At 54.4% G+C, this 17,450-nt stretch overlaps 8 protein-coding genes across 8 annotated transcripts; 4 read left to right on the plus strand and 4 right to left on the minus strand.

Moving 5' to 3' along the window:
- Positions 1 to 476: 476 nt before the first annotated feature.
- MYCGRDRAFT_41449 (uncharacterized protein) lies at positions 477 to 1,307 on the minus strand (the record flags this gene model as incomplete). Its single annotated transcript, XM_003852630.1, has 3 exons — positions 477 to 767; positions 829 to 1,061; positions 1,169 to 1,307. Coding segments are annotated over 3 exons (663 nt in total), but the record flags the coding sequence as incomplete, so codon positions are not given.
- Positions 1,308 to 2,151: 844 nt separating this feature from the next.
- On the plus strand, positions 2,152 to 3,565 carry MYCGRDRAFT_42130 (uncharacterized protein; the record flags this gene model as incomplete). Its single annotated transcript, XM_003852098.1, has 2 exons — positions 2,152 to 2,643; positions 2,705 to 3,565. Coding segments are annotated over 2 exons (1,353 nt in total), but the record flags the coding sequence as incomplete, so codon positions are not given.
- A 2,160-nt stretch (positions 3,566 to 5,725) lies between these two features.
- MYCGRDRAFT_42864 (uncharacterized protein) lies at positions 5,726 to 6,031 on the plus strand (the record flags this gene model as incomplete). Its single annotated transcript, XM_003852099.1, has 1 exon — positions 5,726 to 6,031. A coding segment is annotated over one exon (306 nt), but the record flags the coding sequence as incomplete, so codon positions are not given.
- Positions 6,032 to 7,245: 1,214 nt separating this feature from the next.
- On the minus strand, positions 7,246 to 7,719 carry MYCGRDRAFT_80752 (uncharacterized protein; the record flags this gene model as incomplete). Its single annotated transcript, XM_003852629.1, has 1 exon — positions 7,246 to 7,719. One exon carries the CDS (start codon positions 7,551 to 7,553, stop codon positions 7,257 to 7,259), a length of 297 nt encoding a protein of 98 aa, XP_003852677.1.
- Positions 7,720 to 8,780: 1,061 nt separating this feature from the next.
- On the minus strand, positions 8,781 to 9,997 carry MYCGRDRAFT_109438 (uncharacterized protein; the record flags this gene model as incomplete). Its single annotated transcript, XM_003852628.1, has 2 exons — positions 8,781 to 9,649; positions 9,811 to 9,997. 2 exons carry the CDS (start codon positions 9,995 to 9,997, stop codon positions 8,781 to 8,783), a joined length of 1,056 nt encoding a protein of 351 aa, XP_003852676.1.
- A 1,740-nt stretch (positions 9,998 to 11,737) lies between these two features.
- MYCGRDRAFT_109439 (uncharacterized protein) lies at positions 11,738 to 13,541 on the plus strand (the record flags this gene model as incomplete). Its single annotated transcript, XM_003852100.1, has 4 exons — positions 11,738 to 12,518; positions 12,587 to 12,884; positions 12,939 to 13,254; positions 13,308 to 13,541. The coding sequence occupies 4 exons, from the start codon at positions 11,954 to 11,956 to the stop codon at positions 13,539 to 13,541; spliced, it is 1,413 nt and encodes a 470-aa protein (XP_003852148.1).
- Positions 13,542 to 15,634: 2,093 nt separating this feature from the next.
- On the plus strand, positions 15,635 to 16,186 carry MYCGRDRAFT_42989 (uncharacterized protein; the record flags this gene model as incomplete). Its single annotated transcript, XM_003852101.1, has 2 exons — positions 15,635 to 15,889; positions 15,950 to 16,186. The coding sequence occupies 2 exons, from the start codon at positions 15,635 to 15,637 to the stop codon at positions 16,184 to 16,186; spliced, it is 492 nt and encodes a 163-aa protein (XP_003852149.1).
- Positions 16,187 to 16,319: 133 nt separating this feature from the next.
- CYP23 (putative P450 monooxygenase) lies at positions 16,320 to 16,744 on the minus strand (the record flags this gene model as incomplete). The annotated part of the gene is made up of 3 exons (XM_003852627.1): positions 16,320 to 16,477; positions 16,542 to 16,640; positions 16,696 to 16,744. The coding sequence occupies 3 exons, from the start codon at positions 16,742 to 16,744 to the stop codon at positions 16,320 to 16,322; spliced, it is 306 nt and encodes a 101-aa protein (XP_003852675.1).
- Positions 16,745 to 17,450: the final 706 nt, after the last annotated feature.

Here is a 17,450-nt window from a genome sequence, read left to right on the forward strand (position 1 = left end):
CGTGCCACCCCTGCAACATGAAGCCGGTCAATCCTGGTATATCTCCAACACGCCGACAGCGCCGACATGTCTGCCATCGGTGATCCATGGCTTGAAGAGCCTAGACCTTTGATCTCGACCATAGAGTATCGATGAGGCTTCCACAGCTTTTTCGATAAGAAGGAAGGATGGGCTATGCCGGGTCAACTGTGGTGACTTCGGACTCTCCTCGTGGCAACCCAAATGACTCGATTGAGGCCCCAAGGCCGACACCCAGATAACGATCTTCGAACTGATAGAAGCTTGCCCCCACCGTCCTCGGAAACACCACGAATCGATGGGGACCTCATCTGTGGACGAGTGAAAGTGATGTTGCATCATAATTCGCTCGACCGCGTCCATTGACAGGCATGCGAACAGACTGACCTAGACTACAATGGCAGATGCCATGAACATCCGACGGACCAAAGGAAGACCCTCAATACAGTCCAACAACCTCACTTGCCACTCCCAATCTCCTTCTTCCCAAACGCACAAACCTCCTCCATACAGTCCACAAACTGCATCTCCTGACCCACAGCATGTTTCCTCGCCGTCTTCGCCGGCCTCACATTCAAATCATCCGCCAACTCCTTGATCATACCCATCATGGTCTTCACCTTCCCACTCTGCGTCGGATCGCCTTCATAGTTCTCCCAATACGATGTCTGCAGATCTTCGCAGAAGTACAGTCCACCAGGTACGACGGCCCGCCAGAGCGTTTGAAGGGACACGATTTGTTGATTCATCTGGGAGTTGGACACGTCAGTCGTGGGCTAGATGAACGATCGCACCATCTCAAGAACTCACATGATGTCCTCCATCGTCAATAATCACATCAAAGTCCTCCCCAGCCTCCTTCATAAACCGCTCCAAAAACTTCACATCCGCCTGATCGCCCGCGAAAATCGTAGCGCCCGTCGTGTTGCCCGCCCACTTCTCTGCGCAGGCGGCATCATACTCGATGTAATACAGATCCACGTAGGGAAAGTACTCCAACCAGGTCCAATAGCTGGCACCAGGTCCATAATTCATGTCACAACCTGGTAAGCAAAGCGTGTAAGGTCAGCGGACGTTGTGGACACTCTGTATGGCCCGGCGTCAGAGACAATCTCGGACCGCGCAGGTCTCCTGCATTTCAGTTTCTTACCCAGCCCGATCTCCAGCATCTTGAAAGGCACATCGCGGAAGGGCGAGAGGTATTTCTGGTACATGTGGTGGTAGGAGTGGGTGGTGACTTTGTCAGTGCCGTGGGAGAGGGCGATTTCGTAGAAGGACGGGCGGGTGTCTTTGGACGTGCTGGAGAGAGTGTGTGGGTTAGTGTGAATTTTGCGATGGAGGGTTGTTGGATGATGCTCACCCGGAGTAGACTTCGCTGAGGTGGCCGCGCCATGAGGACGGGACGGCGATGTTGGTTTGGTGGATGAGAATGCCGATGAAGAGGGCGATGCCGATGAAGGCGAGGATCATGGGAACGCGGTTGGGTTGTATGGCCATGATTGAGGCTTAGTCGGAGAGAGGTGTTGCTTGAAGGGGTGAAGCCAGCGTGAGAAGCAAGCAGAGGACCGGGCGCATTATTGCTTCTCTCTCAAGCACGAACATATTTCCCTTCAGCGCGCACGTCGACGCGTGTTCAGAAGCGAGGTGAAGAAATTCCGCGTCCAGCAAGGAGAACACTGCTTGAACCAAATTCCAGATGCGATCCGAGAAAACCCCAGGAATGATGCCATCGCGTCTTCGGTCAAGAGAACAGATCTATGAAGAATATCACTCGTGTCCTGTGAGCAGTCCTGCAAGTACACGAAATTCGCCAGAAGAAACGAAATAGGAAAGTGACCGCCAACCATGGAGCTTTACGCCCTCTACTTCGCCATTCTCGCGCTCTTCAACGCCGCATTCGCTCACCACCGACATACCAAATCTTCGAAGCGACCACTCGCCGAATCCTCCTCGGCCAGAGATGATGAAGAAGAAGATCTCTCACTCCCCATTGGCGAAGCAGACCTCCGCTCTGCAAGAAATTTCAAGCTCACCTATTTCGGCGTCTACACACTTGTCATGGCGGCAGATTGGTTACAGGCAAGCACTCACCTCTCCGGGTACAGCGCCGCATCCGCTTACCCAAAGTGTTGACAGGGTCCATACATGTACACTCTCTACAAAGACTCCAAGTCCCTTCCCGAATCCACCGTTGCACGGCTCTTCACCCTCGGCTTCTTATCCGCGGGCATCACAGCCGGTCTCGCCGGCTCGCTGGCAGACCGGTATGGACGTCGGCTGGCGTGTCTATCCTATTGCGGGACATATGCTGCTTCGTGTCTGCTTGTCTTCAGCGACGATTTGATGTTGCTGTGTTTGGGCAGAGTGCTGGCAGGGCTGAGCACGACATTGTTGTACTCTGTGTTTGAGACGTGGATGATTAGTGAGTTCCATCGGAGGGAGTTGGGGCATGTCATGGGCTTGGGCGAGATGTTTAGTGGGAGTGTGATGGTTAGTGGAGTGGTTGCAGTGGCGAGTGGAGTTGTGGGTGAAGCCGTAGTAGGGTGGACGGGAAGTAAGGCGGCGCCGTTCGCGGTTGCGGTGGGATGTTTGGCTGCGGCGGGAGGTGGCATCTGGAAGTTCTGGGTGAGAATTGTTGAATGTACTGCGGTGATGGATAGTGCATATCGCTGACAAGCTCTTGCAGGGAGAGAACTTCGGCGAAGCTGATGGCGAAAAGGGTGGATCCAGTGTGAGTCTGAAGAGCATGGTGATGGACAAGCGCATCCTCTCCCTCGGACTGGCCACCACGCTATTCGAGGGTTGCATGTTCCTGTTCGTCTTCTTCTGGACACCAGCCTTGAAGTCCTCGCGAGCGGTCGCCGGAACCACGGCATCTCCGCCTTTCGGTCTGATCTTCTCCTGCTTCATGAGTGCGATGATGCTCGGGTCCATGCTTTTCTCCGTGATTGATCTACGCAGCGAGCGAGAGACTGGCAGACTCCTACTGAGCATCCTTGCAATGGCGGCCATCTCACTCATGGTGCCGGTCTTGATGCGCACAGAAGGATTGACTTTCTGGAGCTTTGCAATTTTCGAGGCTTGTGTGGGAATGTATTTTCCTACCATGGGTCGGTTGAAGTCCGAAATAGTGGACGATGCCGTAAGAGGCAAGGTGTACGCTTTGATGAGGCTTCCGCTGAACATTTTCGTGGTGTTAGCCTTGGGCCTGACGCAAGAAGGTGAGTCCTTTCTTCTTCCTGCCAATACTGTGCTCACTTCGCTGACTGAGATGCCTCAGGCGATGGACATCGGGATAGGATCTTTACGGCGAGTGGAGGGCTGCTGCTTGGTGCCTTCTTCGCTGTCCAAAAATGGTTTCTTTGAGCGGGATTGGAGCCCTGACCCGTGGTACAGTGTCCTCAATGCAGACGGTCGTCTCGTATTGGTTCGATCGACCAGTGGTCCCAGTCCGAGCAGCCAACAAGCATTCCTTGCCAATATTGATGGATCCGTACAATCCCGCAAAACGGCTTTGTATCCAATGTCGAACTGCTGCAGGATCTGATGTCGTTATTCGAGTCTCCGCCAACGAATTGACAGATGAACGGACCTGTCTCGACATGTCGTCGACGATGCTCTGATTGACCCATCCTGGACGTCAGACGTCGCACTCCCTGAAACTCGCACACAGTATATCGCCGCCTTGTATGTGCGCCGTGCGTTTGGTCTTTCAACGTCGATACTCAGGGGTCCCTTTGCACGTTTCCAACCGGCTTCTCATCCGGATGCCATCTTCATCTCCCACCGTACGACACCCTGTTTGTTTACATGCTGTCATTTGCACACAATGAAAGTGGCAGCTTTCAGCTATTGTATGCACAGGTTGAGTGAATCATAGGTAGTCTTGGGAGAGTCGTGAGAGTGAAGCATGTCGGCGTGTAGAAGATGAAGTCTTCCGGGTCGATCGACCAAAGCAGCACACGTCATTCATTGTTTGGCTGAGTGCAAATCGCGTAAACCTCTGACGCGGAGAATTAGTTCGAGCAGTCTCTTCGTAAAGGACCAGCTGTTCTCACATCCTCAGCCAGACATCACGCCAACTCGGTTCCAACACACATGGGATTGCGACCGCTATAGACCCCCTCGACCGTGGTACCATTTCTCGTCGTCGACCAAGCAGAAAAGGCGAACGGCTTGGCACTCCAGGATCTCTCAATTCGCCCGTTCTCTCGTCTCCAGCCTTCTTTCTCCAACAAAGACATACCCTTGACTACCTTGCCTGCGCGCGACTACTGGTGCATCACCACTTTGCACTTTCCACGAATTCGATCATATCACCTCGACACGGAAAGCGAGCGCATTTCACAGGCAGCGCACCTTGCCTCCGAACTGTACCTGCTCTGGAACGTACGCGCGCACTTGCAGCGAGCGACATGCCGGCAGCGCCGAGTCGCTTCCCGCATCCTCGACTTAATTGAACAACCACGCGTATAACGCTCTTCAACACCTTCAACACCGCTTGCACATTCACTACCACCATCTCCCACCATCGAAGACGCGCATTACTGCAGTCCCTCCCACTGCGGTTCACACTCATTGCCCGCGCACTTCTTCGACACCTCCATCGCGTCTTCACCCTCGATATCAAGAAGACACCGCAGACATGCCGCCCTCTGGCCGCAAGGGTAAGACTCGGGCGCGCAGAGCTCCGACGAGCACAGAGACGCACAACCACGAACAGTCCGATGCGGAGCCAGAAGCCCTCGCTACACCATCTCGCGCCTCCCGGAAGCGCGCGCGAGGCAGCGACGTCGCCGTGACTTCCTCTCGTAATACGCGCAGAAAGACGAAGGACACGCGCACGAACGATGCTCAAGACACCGAAGGTACCGAGCAACAGGAAGTCAGCGACAACGAGACAGAGCCGTCTGAACCGACGGAGGAAGAGATCATACAAAGCCTGAAAGTCGCCGACAAGAAAGTGCATGCCACACAGGATTTTGCCAACGAGCTGCTGGATGGACAAGAGAGCGTCCCTGGTTACGGCAAGATCGCTGGTCGCGATTGGGTCTACATTATCAGGAAAATCGAGGTCAACATTGGTCGACCAGAGGAGCACGTTCGCCTCGAGCCCGATGGCGAACGTGGCCAACATCCTGCCACACCCTCGGCCAAGACTGTCGTCGATATCGACTTGGGTCCCGACCGACAGGTATCTCGACTCCACGCTGTGATTGCGTACGATTCCGAGTATGCTCGTTGGTACGCGATGGTGAATGGCCGCAATGGCCTTCGCGTTGACAACAACCTCCACAAGCGCGGAACCAAGACTTACCTCCGCAATGGCAGTGTCATTGAGATCAACAATACTCAAATGGCCTTTATCACAACGCCCGTCGCAGGCAATGAGCTGCCAGTTTGGGATGCTTCAATCATTAAGCAGGCTCAAAAGTCATCCGAGGAAGACGATGACGGCGAGGACGATCCTCGCAGCACCGCCAACCCTCGCTACGTCCACAACGGTCGCACCGGTCTTCAGGACACTGGCATGTATCAGTCTGAACACAACGGACAGCAGCACTCTCAGTCAAGCCATGGTCAACCACAGCAGCGCATGCATCCTCACTCTCAGCGCGCGCTGCAGGTCACGCCAGGCACCCCGATGCGTTCTCAGCCAGCTTTCCCAAAATCCTCTCCCGCCGCCAATTACTCTCGTGGAGTGATGATGGAGTCCACCGAAGGAATCGACTACTCTGCCGAAACCGCCAGGGACCTCAAGCCTCCATACTCTTACGCGCAACTCATTGGCATGGCGATTCTCGGCACCGAGGAGCAGCAGATGACTCTCAACAACATCTACAAATGGGTAATGTCCAACTATGCATTCTACCGCCACAATACCGCTGGCTGGCAGAACAGTATTCGTCACAATCTCAGCTTGAACAAGGCTTTCACCAAAATCCCGCGTCGCACGGACGAGCCTGGAAAGGGCATGAAGTGGATGATTGCGCCTGATGAGTTTGACAATTTCGTACAGCAAGGCATGAAAGGATGCAGACGTCCCAACGCCATCCCAGGCACGCAGAGCACCATGAACTCACCCAACAGTCCCATGGACCGCGTGAAAGGCGTCATGAAGAGGGACGGTGAGCTCACACCACCTCTCAACTCATACCGCCCTCCGTACCAAACGGCGACGGAAGCGTACACTCCAGAGCGCGGCCCGAGACGGCCAGCAAACGGACAACTCGACAGCAGCGTCGGGTTGGGTATTGGAGGCAGCACTTTGGTCGACTACGACTACCCATCACGTGCGACTCCCAGGAATGGACTGAACGCTATCGCCCATGCCGCTGGCTCCCCGCCTGCTCTGTATGTGAATGATGAGGGTCGCGTGGGTCCTTTGGACACGCCATTTCCTCTCCGCCCATCTCAACGTCTCGCTCCGCCAAGCACTTTGAGGCGACCCAGCGACTTCATCCAATTCAGCAGTCCAGCTCCCTTTTGGAAGATGGAAGGACTCATCGGCAGCACTCCGTACAAATTCGATTTGAGTCCTGTCAAGACACCATTCCCAGCATTGAAGAAGGCTAATGGAGAAGTTGAAGCCAAGCAAGAAGATCAGAGCTCACCACCAATCGCGCGCGAGTCCGCATCTGAGCCTTCGAAAGACAACGGCGAGATTTCGAAGCGCAGCGGCAGTCCCGTCATCGGCTCATCTAGCCCTCCAATGCGCAATGCTATGAGTGCCGCTTTGGATGCCAGTCCCACCGCAAGCCGACCAGCCACCGCTGTCGCGAAGGCGCTTAGTCAACTGTCGCAGTCTGCACCTGGTCAACAGCAGCAGGACCATGAAGCTCCAAACTCCACTCCACCAGGCGTCAACGGTCTTCACAAGGCCTCCGAAGCTCAGCAACAGCACACTCCACCCACCACTGCCAGTGCTTCTTCTCAGCCGGTCGCACGCCCACGCGAGCTTCCGCAGACTTCCGTGGCGAGCAACTTCGATGTGGCACACAACGGACACAGCTCGAATGGCGCCATGGTCAATGGAACCACATACTCGAACCCGTACAGTTCATCCGCTCCGCAGAGCAATGGATACCACCACCCTCCTTCATCCTCGTCTGCCGTTGTGGCCGCAGTCGTCGATGATGGCGATGATGAGGGTATCGATCTTGTCAAGTAAGTCCTCTTTTTCCCGGCTCGCTCTTGATCCGTTTACTGATGCTGTGTTTCCCGCAGAGGTTTCCAACCTATTGGCGCTTTTCACCAGCGCAATCATCTTGCGATGACCTTGGGCATGGCGGGAGGTCCGGCCGCGCCGGGCTTCGGACGATAGGCGGCACGAGCGAGCGAATGGTCGTACAGTTCTTCGATCCGGTTGATGATGTCGTTGTTCCTTTTGGAACTGTGATCCTTCCGTTCCGAGCGAGCTGTGAGTCAGGTGCGAGGTTCATGCTTGTTGCTGGGGATTGATTTTGGTGCTTTTGGGAGTTGCACTTCACATGCTTGCAGAAATTTGCCGCGTTGCCGATGCTTGGGCGCACCATTGTCGGAAGAGTGTCTGCACGACATGTTTCAACAGCAGGATCTCTCTATGTCAAGCTGATGTACAAGTGCATGGAGACCAGACCAGGGCGCTCGAATTGCAAGAAGAGGAAGCTCAAGCGAGAGATGTTTTTAACGAGTATGAGAAATGAACATTGAACATTGAACATTGTACACATGCAAGTACCACCCTTGAAGCACACACATGTTCCTTCCAGGGATACTCCCAAAGTACAAGTCGCCCCGAAATTGCTCTCAGGCACTAAGCAGGCCCGCCACGCTGCACCCAGGCCCTCAGGCATCGAGGGACTGTCCCGCGGAGAACGACAACGAAGAACAAGGTCCTCCGGAGTCTGACAAACGCGGGCACGCTCGGCTTTGGCGTGGGTTGCACGCTTTTGTCCTGAGGCCCCTGAGGGGAGCATGGGCCTGATTGGAGGAAGAATGTCTTTGGTGCCTTGCAGCTCCCCTCGCAGGGTCACTCGGGGTCAGATACCCCGATACTTCAATACTTGGTGACTGTGATTCGAGTCGGAGACGGATGTTGGAGGGTGCCGAAGATGGTGAGTGCGTGGGAGACACCGTGACGAGGCAGAAAGGGTACTGCTTGCGTGGGTTTTGCTGACTTCACAGGGTGGTTGTCTTGTTTGCTTGCTGGTGTGGTTCTGACGGATATGGAGGGAGGTTTGTGATCGGGTTTTGACTTTTGACGGCGGTCAATGTGGTGCGGTAAATTTCGGGCGCGAGAAGAACGTGCTGGGAATGCTGGGAGTGGTTGGTGCGTGGATGTCATTCTGCTAGGGCAGAAGGATTGATGTTGTCAATCGGTGAATTTTGGATGACTACTTTTGATTTGGGGGTTGCGAACGAGAAGGGATGATGCCAGTCGTGAATATTGGACAGGCGACAACACAGACTCACGGTGTAGGCACATGACGGCTCGCTCGAAGGAACACGTTGATTCCCATTACTTAAATTCGACCTACGACGAACAATGATGGCAGAGCAGGCAGATCCATAGGGGCGTGTGTTTTCTTTTGCCGGGTCCATGGTCTGCCGCTCGCCTTTCATAGCGTCATCAATCATACCCATTCCCCCAAAGACTCTATCACTTTTCCCTTTCAAGATCCACTTCATCGCCGGGATGATCCTTCCACAACACATCTCGCCAGCCGAGGATGGAAATATTCGAAAAGGGGCATCCGGACTTTCATCTCCGAGCAGTCCAGTCACGCCGAACTCACAGCCGATAGCGATCCACCCGAACCCTCTGGAATCCTGTTGAAGTACCCGATCATCGAGCAATCCTCGCGACTCACCACTTTCTGCAGGCTGTAAACCTGATCCTGCAGGGCCTTGGTCGCAGACAGTAGGTGTTCGCGCTCCGTCTCGAGGTCCTTGATGTAGTTTGCCGCCGTTGATATGATCACTGCTTTAGATGGCATGCGAGGACCCGCAGCTGCTCCATCGTCTTGCTCGGTGTTGGAAGAGCTGCCGTTTGCCGAGACAGGTGCCGAAGGTCGAGCATCGCGCAGAGTTGGAAGCGCCAGTCGGAGAGATTCAATCTGGTGGTTGAGATTGTCGCGGTAGCGGCGCTCGACAAGGTTGTGAGGAACACGACGAGCCCGACCGGAGGATTGCTCGGTTGATAGCGACTGCATAGAAGAGCATCGTCCCAGAGTCGCTGCTTGTTGAACTCGATTCAGCACTGTGTGATGGGCCGAAGTGCGGCGAGGTCCAGGCGAAGTGCGTGCGGAGTGATCGGGGAAGCTGATCGGTAGCGAGCGCGCGGATCGAGGCCCGGATGGATTGGTCTGAGGATCGACCGCAACGCCGCCGTTGTTGGGGTAGTGAGGAAAGTGAGGAAAGTAACCCTGTGAAGGCGGGGAGAGGATGTTAGGGGTTGGGTCGCTACAACGTCGGGGCCCTGCTGATGGTCGGCTCAGTCCCGGCGAGCTGGGGTGGTGGGGATGGGTGAGACCAGTCCCTCTGTTCCAGTACTCCGCTGTGGACGGCGCGACACAGTCAGAGATCGAGGATGTGGACTCTTCCTTGGAAATTTCCAACGAGTTGAACGGCGATATTGGTGAATGATCGGCTGTATGGGCGTGGTATCGTGGCGGTCCAGCCCACGTGGGCATCGATGGTCGACCATGATCGGATTGTGCGTGACGCTCATTGTATCGCATGTGTTCGGCATAAGTGTCTGCTCATCGGCGATCAGCTTTGAATGGATGACGATGCACTGTCCGGCCTTACCTGGCGATGGGAGGTGATAATGGTGGGAGGTGCGCGTGTATGCGTCTTGCGGAGCGTGCTGAATGTCTTCCCTCCGGGAGTTGTGTTGCCATGATGAATCGATCATATGCAGTGGTCCTGAAGGAATGGCGCCCTGGTTGAGAATGAGGTCCGCATTGTAGATCGGCGTCGTCCAAACTGTCGCCATGTGAACGCAACTTGCCGATGCTGCTCGGATAGACGAGCCGCAACACGGAGGCTTGTTGAACCGTTGGCGTGTTCAGTGGCGATATGTGGCGACTCGATGGAAGTTTTGCAGTCGATAGAGAAGGAAGAAGGTGGATCCACGCGCAAGACCGGACCGCGAATGATCAAAGCGAGCAGTAGATGCAATCATGCTGTACATAAACTTTCAGGCTTCGACAGGGCCAGTCCCCTATCCGTTCGGATGTGGAGTTACGTAGTAGGACGGACAGCCGGACCGCAGCGAATCATTGTTGCTCATTGTCCAGCCCGCGGGCTTCAAAGAAGGTTTCCACCCCTAATAACATCCAGGAATAGATGGGTGCTTGTCACCTGCTGGCGTCCTGGTCCGCGACCCTGTGAAGTTTGAACGACACCAGTCGAGATCCACGTGTGTACATGGATGATGCCCGAAATTACCGGTTCTTCCCTTGTTGGACTTTCAGCCTAGTCGGTGGGAATGACGCCCAACCAAGTGTCCATTCGCGGCTATTATGGCTCGTCGATCCACATCGATGCTAGATTCGCGGCAACGGAGGCATGCTCGGTAGGTTTGTTGTTCGTCCTGATGCCGGACCAGTGCATCTCCTCGTGCAAGGGCACCATTGAGTATGATTGACACTCCCAATAAATCTTTAGAGTCAGGCACAGCCACCCCAATGTTGTATTGCACCGCCAGGTCCCTTCTTTCAAAAGCTTAAGATTGCTCAGTCAAGGAACATGGTCATGAGCCGGGCAGGGCTGATGTGTGTTCCTTGTGGATACCAAGATCGAAGCCAAGTGCTGCTGCGTTATCGTTCAGAATCGTCTTCCAGGCAATTGATCGAAGTCCTGGCAGGCTCCGTTCGCACAGCCCACAGACAATGCTTTGCTGGCTACGCATCGAGCACGGCTTACTCCGTGAATTTCGAGCCTGGCTCGTGCCGAGAACTTCGCCGGGTCGCACATTCAGTTTGACTTCCGTCCGAAGCTCATGGGTCGTGAGCATCCCGACTCAATCTATCGTGCAAGGTCGCCAGTGCTCTGGAGAACGATTGCACTCGCAATGTTGAGCAGTCGACGTTCGGCAACGCATTCGGCAGATCTGCGCGTACCGTAGTATTTCTCCTTTCGTCGTCTGGATCGATGATTCCATTGATATCGGGGCCTCTCCGCGAAGAGATCGGCAGATGTCTTGCCTTACCGCAAGGGTTGGGACTTTGTCCGGGGTCGGAGTGGGACCGCACGCATGCAATTCGCGCTTTGGTACTGGCAATGATGCGATACCTCGTGGCATTGCATTTTCTTCCGGGCCATGAACCATGAGGATGCTGTACCTCGTGGCATTGGATTTCCCTTTCGAGGCATGAAGTCGTGGTTTAGTCCAACCACTAATTACGTTTCATGGATGTCAAGGAGCGCACGGAAACGCAATTTGTTGAAGTCGCGACTCTGATGAAGCCGTAGTGATCCGGGCCCCCGGGGATTGGCCCCATCTCCGGAAGGTGGACGTGCCATCCCTGGTGCAGCTCACAGGCAATGTGCTGATAGTAAGTCAATGATCCGCAGAGTCGAATTTCGACATCCTGCCTTGCGAGTGTGATGGTGGAAGCGCTTCGATGGGAGCCTTTCGGCGGCAATTTGCAATGACACCGAGTCCGGCCGGCAACGTAAGCGGCGGCGATTGGGAGGACAGCGGAGCAGAGGCAGAATCACCAACCGTCATCTTGAACGCAGCACCGCCATGCTTGGCTATTGCCCACGTCTCGTTTGCTGCATGCCGCCAAGTCTGCCAATTATCAGCAGGTGATGAGATGGAATGTCATCTTGCGGTGATGACACGAAGAGAGTGAAGTTGAAACAAAGACCAAAGGCGTCTCTTGGATTTCCAGTGGAGTCGGCCCAATGAGGGCGTTCGTACGGGCGATCTCCCGAGGATCATATGGTACCCGCCAATGCCGCCATGGTGGCAACCACCCCGTCAAACAAATGCCATCAACAGTGTCCGGATCTTCCAAGTGTGCCACCAGGAGCTCACGGAATGGCAGAAAAAGTCTATGCAAGGCCATGTGGCGACGACGGATATGTTCTTGTCGGCGACGACGACTTCCAAAAGTCATATCTGTCCGATATCTCTGAACACGTTGAGCTTTTGTCCGATAATCTTCGAGATATTTCCTTGGAGATACACGACAATCCCGAACTGCAGTACAAGGAGTACCATGCTCACGAGCTTCTGACGAAGTGTTTACAAAAGCGAGAAGGTTGGGAAGTGACTCCTTCCGCATACAACATCGCAACAGCCTTCGTAGCGGTGTACGACAGCGGCAAACCCGGCCCAACGGTGAGCTTCAATGCCGAGTACGATGCTCTGAAGTGCATTGGACATGCATGCGGCCACAACTTGATTGCCGTGGCCTCCGTGGCGGGAGCTCTTGCGACTGCAGCTATCATCAAGCAACACTCCCTCCAAGGCAAGGTCGTTCTGTTCGGCACGCCAGCAGAAGGTCAGTATTTCTTCTAATGCCGTCGATCTCAACACTCGATCATAGCTTCCGCTGACGACCAGATGTAGAGGGTGGCGGTGGCAAGATCAAGCTGCTGGAGGCCGGAGCGTACAAAGACCACAATGTCGACGTGTCGCTCATCTCCCATCCAGGCATTGTGGCAGACTCAGCTATCATGCGGACAGCAGCCTATTCCAGCTTTAAAGTCGACTACCACGGCAAAGAGGCTCACGCAGCAGCCGCACCTTGGGAAGGTGTCAATGCTCTCGATGCGCTGATAACTGCTTACAATGGTCTGTCTGTGCTTCGACAGCAGACTCAACCAGGAGACATCATCCAGGGCCAGATCACAAATGGTGGTCTGAGGTTCGCACTATGAGCAATGACAAGGATGACGGTGGTCGACTGACCGTATGACAGACCAAACATCATACACGCATACAGCTCTGGCCTCTTCGTTGTGCGGTCCGCCACGCGAGCTCGCCTCGCGAAACTGCAGAAGCGTGTCCTTGCGTGTTTCGAAGCGGGTGCCACTGCAACAGGAGCCACATTGAAAATCACTTCAAAGATGTCATACGAGGATCACGCTCCAAACAAAGCTCTGGCGTACCGATATAGGGAGGCATTCAATGCGCTGGGCGGCAAGATCACGGCACCCGAGCTGGATTTTCTCACGGGATCTATCTCGGCGAGCACTGACCAAGGGAACGTATCTTATGCCATGCCATCGATCAGCGTAGGTCCGCGAGAAGTCAAGCTGTGATCTCAAAGCCACTGACCATCGCATAGCCCAATTTCTGGATTCGCAGCGAAGACAAAGACGGCAGGCAACTCGGTGGTCCGCACACACCCGACTTCGAAAAGGCTGCTCGCACAGAAGAAGCACATAGAATGGCCTTGAGGGTGGGAAAAGCCCTAGCCGCCACGGCTGTGGATGTGCTAACACAGCCGGAGCTGCTGCGAAAAGTCAAGGACGAATTTCAGAAGATGCTTCATGAGGACAAGTCGCAGAGAAGAGCTTGATAGATCTCGGTGAGCACAAGTGCTTTGCTGACTATTGAAGACTTTCTGTCCACACCCCGATTGTCCATCTTTGCAGGTTCTTCTTCGATCTCGCCGCCACACAAGCGAGGTTCCCATGGCAGCAGCTGTTGGATACGCAAGGGGGGTAGGGAGTCGGCCACGCCGGTCGCCGAATATGCAACCATTGACTGCGGTGCGTCCAATGTGCCTGCGACGCATCGAAGATCCGCAGCAACCTTGCGGCGCTCGTGGATCTTGAATGAGCTCTAAATTGATGGAGAATTCTGCTTTGGGCGACCACTCAATGGGATGCATTGCATTCTTTCTTCGCGTAACCCAAGAAAATTTTCTGATGCCGCCGATCATCATCAAGTCTGGAAGACCCATGTGCCGTGTGTCCCGGCGATGCAGTGAATGGGTGTCGTGGCAATGCGCCTTGCTGCCTGGTTGCTGGACCTCCGCCCTGTGATTCTTGCCCGGTTCTTGGGAGAACATTCCCCGAGCGGGTCAATCAACATTCCATAAGGCTCAGCAGGCCGCGTATCAGATGGTGACGATGGTAATTGGTCATAGTTCTCGAATTCGGCAATTCTTGTTCCGCTACATCGAGAGATCGGCCATGCCGAGTGGAGGTCCGACTTCCAGGTATAACAGCGCGGACTCCCTTCCTGATGCTCCTGCATTAGCACATTCAATTCTCACGCAACAGGACGAAGCCGCCAGCTGCTACCCTCGAAGCCACAAGCTGCTATTGTCCCAGCTGTAACGCCATCATCATCGTTAATCAATCCAAAACAATGCGCTGGAATCACATCGTCCTTTTCCTCTGCACAGTCCGCGCTGCAGTACTTCATCGTCCCGATAGAAGTATCCTGCAACTTGCCACACCCGGCAATCGAGTCACGTCCAGTGTTCCCACGGCATCCACGTCACCGTCCATAGTCGGACGTGCAACTTGGACCGTCGGCGATACCACCGCGACTATCACGTCCACCCCGGTGCTCAACTCCGAAGGCGGATCAGAAGAGGGTAGCGACCGACAACTCTCCAGCTCGAGCTGCACGCCAAAGACGATATGCATGGACAAGATGACCTGCGGCATCAGGTACGGCGGGTAAGTGAAACGCATTCGCGCCAGCAAGAGCTAGAAGAAGAGCTAGAAAGATCCTCGGAAACGAGATCGTAAGACCTGAAGCTGACCCACATTGCGTTTGTACAGATGTTATGACAAGCACCACTGCGATGGCAATACTTCTCCGTATCCGATCCCAACTTGCAAGACGGCAGTACGTGGGCGATGAAGGTGAAGAGTCGAAGATGGCTGCGATCGAGTCGCATCTGAATAATGATTGGGGCAGGACCGTACATAGACCGCTATGGTCTCAGAAAGACTTCTGTTTGGCACTTCCAAAGCCCACATATTGATGATTAAGAGAACGAGATACCTCTGCCTTGCGTTGATTTGAAGGGCGGCTGTACCGCAGTCATGGTCTCCGAGGGTGTCCAGGAAGATATGCGCAACCGGGAAAGGTCGGGTCTAGGTAGAGTCGCTTGGAAGACTTCTCATGGAATAGGCAGGTGCGAGGATGGGACAAGACTCGCGGTCTTCTTGTTTCTAGGCACAGGCTCGGCTCAGTGTGTGCTCTTGAAAAGATATGGCGTGATCCCTTCGCGTGCAGTTGAGATGCTGCTCTTCCTTGAATGGAAGAAGCCGCTTGACCGATGATACATGCGAGTGTAGAAAATTGGATGAATGTTCGTTGACGAATGACAGACCCGTTCCAAGAATCTCGGGGCATGATTAAAGCCGAAAGCGCGAGTCGCGTTGGACCATCAGTCAGCTTCCACATCGCAGGGCATCTTATGTCCGGTGTTGTTGATGACTGCTCTTCAATGAGAGACCAAAGTCAACAGGTCAATCTGCATATCACGACAGAAAGTCCGCAGGTAGGTCGAAGGCTCCACTACTCTCGGGCAACCCAGAAAGCAAAGCCAAGTGTCCATCGTCATCTGTGAACCACGAGCTATCGCATCAAACCCGGGCAATACATCTCTCCTCTCAATCCGCATAACATTCTGCATATACCGCCACCATGGTCGTAATCAACTGCGCTTACACTGAGCAAATCAATCCCGCCGGAGCCACTCCGGTCCTGACCCGCGACCAAGTCTGGAACGGCCTCCAGAGGAAGATTCGCAAGGCGCAAGATTTTGTTCCGATTATTACTGGATGCGACGTGCTGGAAGAGAGTGAGAACGAAGTCACAAGGGAGGCACACTTCAAGGAGAGACCGGGATACCCGGCGCATAGCGTGAAGGAAGTTTGCAAGAGCTACTTTCCGACCAGGGTCTGTGTCTGGCACGTGGGAAGAGATGTCGCGAGTCAAACAGCTGACAGGAGGATATAGGTCGACTTCTGGCAACCGAATGGTGCGCTGATCACGAACACCGTGTCGTACGGGCCATCGCTGGAGGAGGGGGATATGAATATGACGTATACATTTGAATGGAGGCATGAGGATGTGAAGGAGGGTAGCGAAGAGCACAAGAAAGTCGCGAAGTACAGTATCGAAGGTGCGAAGATGGCTGTGCACAACTCGATCGAGGCAATGAGGAAGATGGCTGGAGCTGGAGAGCTGGACTAGCTCATAGTTGTGATCAGGGCAAGGCCGTGGAATACAGTGTCCCTGAAATATCAAAGTGTTTCAATGTCTTGCCTCGCTAGCCTTGTTCCGTTCTTGTCATCATCCTCCACACGTCTTGCGCTGGCATATCTCTCTAGATAGCGTTCGCCTCCTTCAACAGGTTCGGAAGCTGGCTCTTCTTCGACTGCAGCTCCGAGTTGCCGCCGATGTGCTTCTTGTTGATGAAGATGTTGGGCACGGAGCGCTGCGAGGTGATCTCCTCAAGAGCGTCCTGGATGGCGGCGCCGTCGTCTGAGAGATTGGTGAATCAGCTTCCGAATAGATGTCGTCGTCCAGCAAAAGCAGTGCTACGTACCGACTTGGTCGAGCTCGATGATGAAGGCCTTTGCGCCTTGCTCGCTGAGCAGAGACTTGGTCGCCTTGCAGTATGGGCAGTACGACTTGGAGAAGACAGCTATGCGACGTTAGCTTTACTGCGCCGTATCCCTAGTAATCTGCGCATCTCTTACCAACGGCGTTGTTGTCGATGATGTCCTGTGCCTTTTGCTTTGCCGCCATGATGCTGTTTGGGGACGCTGGACGAGCCGCGGTGAAGATTTGACGTAGGAAGTTAATGTTGGGCAACGGTTTGTGGTGTTCGGCGGGAAGAGAGGATGCAAGGTGACGCGGTTGAATATGTGTTCTTGTGAAGGCGATGAGAGCACGCAATGAGTGGAGGATCGTGAGGAGTGCTTTGTCATTTGCCGACTCCGGCAGATCACGACGTCACTAAGGTAGTTCTAGCCGCCTTCTACTTCGTACTTTTCACAACTTGCGATGACAGTTTGCCAGCACTACCGCCTAATGATGAGACGGCGGCACCCCTCGAGACATCATACAAACGGATTTGGCCTATGCCGGCGGACGATATCGAATGCTCCGCGGCTACGACGACACCATACGCTTCGATGAAAGGCAACTGAATGGCAAGGTGCACGCCCTCGCCGAGATTCGGACGTCCCATATATGTGCACTGCTTTTGTAGCACGTACAATGTTCATCGTTCTTGCAAGGGCCTGTGGTCAAAGCCTAGACTGCCTTCCTTGGGTCGCGCTCGTGTATCTTAGGGTTAGAACTGCAGCCCAGCCCCATGTAAAGGCAGCGCGAGAGAAAAGCTTCATGTGTGCTTCGCACTGCAAATCAAAGCCAAGTTTGCGCGAACTGATCCAGGCCTCAGGAACACCATTGTCCATCTCACGGCAAGCATTGTTCCACGTGGGTCGAT

The sequence above is a fragment of the Zymoseptoria tritici genome, chromosome 5 (assembly GCF_000219625.1).
Source record: "Zymoseptoria tritici IPO323 chromosome 5, whole genome shotgun sequence".
Lineage (NCBI taxonomy): Eukaryota > Fungi > Ascomycota > Dothideomycetes > Mycosphaerellales > Mycosphaerellaceae > Zymoseptoria > Zymoseptoria tritici.